An 8,045-nucleotide genomic window follows, 5' to 3' on the forward strand; every position below is an offset into this window, starting at 1 on the left:
GTGATGTGGTCTGCTTGTCTGTATATAAACCGAGTATGCTTGAAATAAATGATTCACATAATAGAAGCTGCAATTGGTGTTTTTGGACTCAATTGAAAGGGCTGGACGGACAAGGGACCAATAAGGACACTAGACTGCTCATACTGGTCGATCGTCATTGATTTGGCACAGTGTTAAGATTAGACAAGTTGTATTCCGATTGGCGGATAACTCACGTGATAATAGCCGGACGTAAAACCGTAGCGAATTGGCATATGGCCTAGTTCTTATTTTATAGTCATAACAAATTGGCGACAGCCTTTTATAAAGTCACAACACAAGGATATCCACTTGTTGTTGTTAAATGAGTTTTCATTAAAGTTGAGTGTGGTAGAAACAATTAATTTGCATTATAAAGCACACTCATTAAACACAAGGATTTCTTAATTACACATCGATTGTTGTATGCTCTCTATTAATCAAGCCAGTAGTTGTTTAACTAAGATCAGTCCGTGATTTTAACAAAGAAAATTTGATAATCTTCACAAAACCTCTATGCTAATAATAATCGCTTACCCACTTTCAAATGTGGCTCCAGAAGTTTTAGTGAGATACTGTGACCAGTGAAATCTAAATCGGATATGAGAAAATCACTCACTGAAGCCAATGGAAGATGCTCAAATAATGTAACAAATTGATTGAAGTTAGACATATACACCTTTGGATGCCATCTCAGTGGTCTAAAGGTTAAGCACTCCTAGTAAAGCAAAATGTCCTGGGATCGTGGGTGGACACTCCTGATGTTTTGTTAATCAAGACCAACCTGTGACATAAAGTATAATAAGTTTAAATTCTACAAAATGGAATAGAATGTATTCTCTTAATGTACTAATCATGTGCCTGGTCCTACGTTGCAGCTGACTGACTAATTACGTTCAACTAAGAATCTCATACAAAGTATCAGTTAGTTAAGTTTGTATAATTGATTCATAGAATGAAGAGAGTATGATTATTGAGTGTAAATCAACTAGCTAAACTTCCTCACCAAAATCTTTAACATTTTGATACAATGTAACATTAAATATTGAAAATATCAAAAGTGTTTTCACATTTACCTCTATTCAACTTGTGTATAAAAATAAATACTGATATCAATGAAATAAGTATGACGTCATTCTATTTTAATTAGGTTGTTTTTATTTTATGTTTTTCTTGAATGAAACACTTTGAAATTACCTGATTTACATTTCACTTTAGATATAAACCGATTTGATATGAAAATGGTTAACTGATCAACTAGATTAACTAAATCTTTAAAGTTCTGACTGCAAAAAGATATTGGTGATTATTTTAAATAATAAGAGAGTAAACTATGATGAACTAAATTTCAGTAAAAGCATTTATTGGTTCAACTCCGCTTGCGGCTCCTAAGGGGGCTACTGCCGGTCCCAAACCCGGATAAAGGAGGAATGTTGAGCATGGGGTTAACGACCCCATCCCGTAGAAAACTAACTCGCTAAAAGAACGCTAACCAGAAAAAATTATTCAAACCATTTAAACTCTGTCCTGGGAGTTGAAGGAAGAATCATGACGCCTCATGATGAAAGCCGAGATTCTTCGGAAGTCACGAGGCCGATGCCCCTTCATTTATTGGTTCGGATGATAGAGGTTTAATGCAGACTGATTTGATTTTTAGGTTGTACACGTTAAAGAGTAACCACATTTGGAGTACCATTGAAAACTAGGTTGGTCTTTGTGATAGATCACAAAGTGATTGATATTCTAGTTGCATCACTGAATAATGAGGCAGTGGTTTTAATGTTTAAGCGTTCGTCAAGAGAATTGAAACTCCTGAGTTCAATTCCTGAAAGAATATTTGGTGTTCATTTCTCGACTGTTTCCAATGTTATCCCGGATGAGATCAATTTGTGACGAATACATCCTACAGATTATGATAATAATTAAAAATGAATGTTTCCCAATAGATAAGAATCATTGTTGATTGATCAGTCAAGGTGATTTATTCAATTTTTAGATTGTATTCCAACATTAATTGACTTTAATTAGATTATTAAGAACTAGGGGTATTCTTGATTTAAAGCAAAATTGAAACTTTCCGAAAGTTTACATTCACCATTTACAATGAAATCAAATTAAAAAACTTAAGATTTTATGATAAGTATAATAAGAATTAGTCATTTGGTTGAAATTCGATGTTTGATATTTCTCCACTTCTTAGGTTAGAATCTTGTTAAAGTTTACACTTGAATTAATTTAATTTTATATACTCAATAAGTAAAGATGAGGGGAAACATGGAATACAATGGACATCTCAGAATCAATTAGATGATTTGGACTTCGCAGATGACCTAGCCCTCCTATTTCATACACACGAACAAATGCAGACGAAAACAACAAATGTAGCAGCAGCCTCTGCATCAATAAGCCTCAACATACATAAAGGAAAAAGCAAGATTCTCAAATACAACACGGAGAACACCAATCCAATCACACTTGATGGCGAAACCCTGGAAGAGGTAGGAACATTCACGTACCTGGGAAGTATCGTTGATAAACAAGGAGGATCTGATGCAAATGTAAAGGCGAGGATTGGCAAAGCAGGGGCAGCAGTTCTACAATTGAAGAACATATGGAACTCGAAACAACCCTCAACTAACTTCAAAGTGAGAATCTTCAATACGAATGTCAAGACAGTTCTGCTGTACGGAGCTGAAACGTGGAGAACTATTACATCCATCGTCAAGAAGGTACAAGTATTTATAAACAGTTGTCTACGCAAAATGCTCAGAATTCACTGGCCCGATACTATCAGCAACAGCGTTTTATGGGAGAGGACAAAACAGCTTCTAACTGAAGAGGAAATTAGGAAAAGACGTTAGAATAGGATAGGACATACATTAAGAAAATCACCAATGTGCATTACAAGGCAATCGCTAACTTGGAATCCGGAAGGGAAGCGGAAAAGAGGAAGGCCAAAGAACACATTACACCGGTAAATAGAAGCAGATATGAAAAGGATGAATAACAACTGGAACGAACTGGAAAGGATTACCTAGGACAGGGTTGGATGGAGAATGCTGGTGAGCGGCCTATGCTCCTCCACGAGGAGTAACAGGCGTAAGTAAGTAAGTAATAAGTAAAGAGTCATTGTTTTAATTACAAAGTGATAGATTTTTTTAAATTTCATATTAATATGGAAATGTAAAAAAAGATAGAATTTTCTAGTAAAACAAGATATATTTGTTTAAATGAATTAATAAGCTTTTTTTCCCGTTATTGTTTCAGATTTATTAGATACCCTATCACATATAATTGGATACTTTTAATAAAGATCTATTTAGGTAAATATCACAATAAAATCTATACCCAGTAATCAAAGAACAATTGATCATTACATGAGCTACAGGCGTTTTGAATAAAGATAAATCATTCAAAATGCTATTTCTTAATAGGTACAGAACGTAGTGTATAGGAATAAAACTCATTAAAGATAATCCACATATTTAAAATATGATCTTTAAATAATGCACTAAAAGTGATAGATACATAATTTTATTAATATATACTTGTGTTTATTGATTTTTTTCATCTTTTGTTCATACTGTATGATTTTAATTTCTTTGACATTTCAAGATGTTCAAGAATTTCAAGAATATCTTCTATTGTTAATTGACATTTATTAAATGATTCTTGAAAATAATCCAGATTTTCATGATTTATTGTTGAAATAATTCGGGTTAGTGTTTTATCGGCTGGGGTTGGTGCTGGTCCACCTGGTTGTTCTGTGGTTTCTTCACGTGTTAGTGATGAACTTGTTAAAAAGCTACCATTGGCTTCCATTATTCTTCATGATATGATAATACACAATAATAGTAATATCTTTGTTAAGTCTAAATGTTATATACTTATATAGTTATATATTATTCTGATAGAATGAAAATTAGGATTTCCCTTTTTTTTTAGGAAGTAATGTCGTATGAAATTGTTGAAACGGATGTTTTATTTCCAGTCAATTGATGATACTTTTTTATTGTTTGAATTTATTCGAAAACTGATTGACTGATGTATTGACACACACACACACTCGTAAATAATTATGCATGAGTTCGGTATCATTCATTATTTAATTAGGTAATTAGTATATAATTGATCTTTAGTTAGAAGTGCATAGTTCCAGTATACTTGTATCATATGATAATAAAATATGCTTAATTAATTTAAGGATAAGTTAACTTATGTATTGAAAAACTAAATTACTTCTAATTAGGCATGCACACTAAAATTTATTTAGATTTGTTTAAAACTTAAGCCATTTCCCAATGTAAATATCAACACTGACAAGTCCTAAATAAAATGAGACAAGCGTCCTGTGTCTTGCTGCTAGCCCGAATCCATCTGTTCCATAAAACTTTTGACAAAACGGCCGTATGGAATCAATCCACACTGAACGTATATATGCCTAGGAAGATTGATGGAAGTTCAGTCAAGATTAACAGCAAAATGGTAAGTTTGTTATGACTTTTGCCCCTGTAAATTATTACTTAACAAAATCACCAACCTGAATACCGGCTTATATGATCTTGTTCTTGTCCCAAACCAATGACACGTAAAAACAACACTAGCAGCCACGCGTCAACTCTGAATCCTTGTTGGTCCTTCTCGCCTAGCCCTGTCCCTTGAGACTAGAAGAAAATCTCAGCCTCCACTGTATGAAAAGTATATTTCAAACATACTTAGTTTATATACAAGCAAATTAGACCACATCATATCATAAAATTAAAAATAACAATCACACAAGATCAGTGCAAAAATAGCTGTGAGTGTGAGAGATTATGACTAATAGATTACTCACTTACTCCTGTTACCCCTCATGGAGGAGCATAGGCCGCTCACCAGCATTCTCCACCTAAATCTGTTCTGAACGACCCTTTCCAGTTGTTTTCAGTTGATATTCATCCTTTTCATTTTTGTTTCCAATTCTCAGCGTAGTGTGTTCTTCGGCCTTCCTCTTTTTCGTTTCCTTTCAGCATTCCAAGTTATCTCTTGACTCATGATGCAGTTTGATGATTTCCTCAATGTATGTCCTATCCACTTCCAACGTCGTTTCCTAATTTCCTCTTCAGCTATAAGCTGGTTTGTTCTCTCCCACAGTAGGCTGTTGTTGATGGTATCAAACCAACAGACATTGAGTATCTTGTGTAGACAATTGTTTACAAATACCTGTAATTCCTCGCTGATGGTTGTAGTAGTTCTCGAAGTAGAATCGTCTTGATGTTCGTACTGAAGATTCTCACTTTGATGTTGGCTTGCAGACAGTTGTTTTGAGTCTTATACGCTCTTCAACTGTAGGAATGCCACTCTTGGTTTGTCAATCCTTGCCTTTACGTCTGCATCAGACCCTCCTTGTTCATCAATGACACTGACCAGATAAGTGAAAGTTCCCACCTCTTTCAGAGCTTCTCGATCAAGTGTGATTGGGTTGGTAGACACTGTGTTGTATGTGAGGATCTTGCTTTTACTCTTGTGTATGTTGAGGCCTACTGCTGCTACACTAATTTTCTTCATCTGCATTCATTGCCGTGTACGGGATAAGAGATCTAGGTCGTCTGAGAAATCCGAATCGTCTAGTGGCATCTAAGCTGTCCATTGTACTCCGTGCTTTCCCTGAGATATCGAGGTTTTCATAATCCAGTCAACCACCAAAAGAAATAGGAAGAGGGAGAGTAAGCAGTCTTATCTAATTCCAGCCCTCATTTGGAATGCGTCTGTCAGCTATCCTCTATGCAAAACTAATAGATTGGGAATTATTTAATAACGTTAAATCGTATAATAATGGCCGTTACGTCAAATGAAAAGGAATATGAATATAAATATCTTAAAGTTACTTGATAGTTATGTATTAGGAATATATGTAATAATAGTCCATAAATAATCCCTAGTAGTTACCATTCATTTATTCTTCGTTCGGATGTAACACAATTTAAACCCACATTGATAATGTTAATAAATATAATATCTGATTTATAGGTTGGTAAATATCTGGAATCATTTGTTCAGGGAATGACATGCTGGGGTTTGAAAGGTGCTGATTTTGAGTTTCATTCTCAATATTAACACTGGGACACAAGTAGATCCGACTGACGAATTCCGAATAGGACAAACATGGAAGGAATAATTATTTTAGTATAAAATGTTCATAATATATGTAATAATCATTTATATTTCATCAACTGATATTTGGCGTATAACAAGCATGGTACGAAACGCTTAAAAAACAACTTAGCATTACTAATCATAATCCTGACAAAAAATGCATGACTTCTAATCCCCTAGCTGTAGATTTAATTTGCTTGTGTTTTACGTAAACCTTTGGTTACAATAGAATTAGAATGGTCACAGAATAGTCAGAGATAACAAACGAAAACCTTCCACTGATTCACGAAACTACTGCGTTTCATGTAGTTTTTTACAACACAACGATATAAGATAAAGAATCACTGATAATCGGGGAGCACTGAAGAGTTTTTTTAAGATTCCCTCAAAGTATTGTAGTGGTGTCGAGTCGCAGTTGACTATGATAACCACTACAGATCAATCACGTGTCAATTATCAGGTTAAAACCCTCAGTAGGATAAATATTAGGACAGTTGTAGGTTGTAGTTAAGATATATTTGTTGTTGATCTCGTGGTTTCGAAATAATACCGAGATTGTGCCAAAGTTTACAGGCGAGACTACCGTGCGTAAGTGAGTAATTCCAAGATCACAAACAACGGAAAAAGTGTGTTTTTGGTACAACTGAACAAAAAGGTACAGTAAAACAATCACTAGTACAGTTGGTTATAATAATAAATGCTTCCATTACACCAACCGCGTTCTCTTCATAAAAGTAGATCACTACAGTATGTTGCCAGAAAATCACACGTTTTAGAACGTTTAAGTCTGTAAACTACTTTGCTCTTACAGAGAACAATCAAAGGAGAAGATATAGCAAAACAATAATGTCTTCTCTTGAATTTTCACTAGTTAACTGATTGATATTTCCCAAACTTGTCTATAAGGATATTTATGTTAATAATGTGATTATCAGATGTGATCAGCATATTAAAAATGTTGAATAAGTGAAAATAGTTAGAGAATGATAAATATAGATAGCTTAGAGATTTTGATGGTGTTGTATTCTCTAAACCAGATTGTTTAAATGTTGAGCTTTCATTATCATTCTGAAGAGTGTCAACGCTTACTTCATGTAGAAGTAAGCTTTCCAATTTTTCTACAACTGTTGTATCAGCTTGTTCTAGTAGCTTTATTTGTGGTTGGCTGTATTCGCAGGTTTTATTGTCTTCATTTGTCATTGTATTCATGCTGATTATATCGGTCGCTTGACATTTAGCATTGTAACTACTGACCTCTCTGGTATTTCAATATTCCCATTGATTGATAAGTTATCTGAATAACATCCTTCTAGAAATTCTCTGGGACTCTTAGAGTTTCATGTTACCGGAATTTTGACGTTTCTGTAGTCGCACTCATGTCCATGATGGTCTACTGGTGTGACATCTTGTAACGTATTTGAATCCGTGTGACCAAGCCGTAACTATGAGTTGTATGATTTAGTGAGAGTAGCCATTATTTTGTCTATGTTATTTATATAATACCAGTGACCTTACGTTCATGAATGACACAATGATAGTGAGTTAACAATCACGACCGATACTTAGCAACTATTAGTCTAGAATACAGTTCTCCCACACTTACTCCTCTGAAAGCCAAAACAAAACTCAACGTAGAAAACAGATAACTTCTAACTGTTTTATGACTCAACTCGTGCAGTAAAACATAGTGAATTCTCGACCAAACAATAACATAAGTAGGGAATTACAGCATAAGCACAACTAAACCACATATAAAAATGAACTAAGTGAAAAGTCGGTAATTAATTCATAGTAACATGAGACGAGTGAAACATACAGCGAAAACAGAAAAATTAAAACGTAGAACTAAAGCAATACAAAGATACAATAAATCAGGAACTTCATGATTTTAC

The 8,045-nt window shown here is 34.3% G+C and overlaps 1 protein-coding gene across 1 annotated transcript; it reads right to left on the bottom strand.

Moving 5' to 3' along the window:
* Positions 1-3,585: 3,585 nt before the first annotated feature.
* On the bottom strand, positions 3,586-3,840 carry Smp_141170 (hypothetical protein; the record flags this gene model as incomplete). Its single annotated transcript, XM_018793381.1, has 1 exon — positions 3,586-3,840. The coding sequence occupies one exon, from the start codon at positions 3,838-3,840 to the stop codon at positions 3,586-3,588; it is 255 nt and encodes an 84-aa protein (XP_018647899.1).
* Positions 3,841-8,045: the final 4,205 nt, after the last annotated feature.

The sequence above is a fragment of the Schistosoma mansoni genome, chromosome 1, assembly GCF_000237925.1.
Source record: "Schistosoma mansoni strain Puerto Rico chromosome 1, complete genome".
Taxonomy (NCBI): Eukaryota; Metazoa; Platyhelminthes; class Trematoda; order Strigeidida; family Schistosomatidae; genus Schistosoma; species Schistosoma mansoni.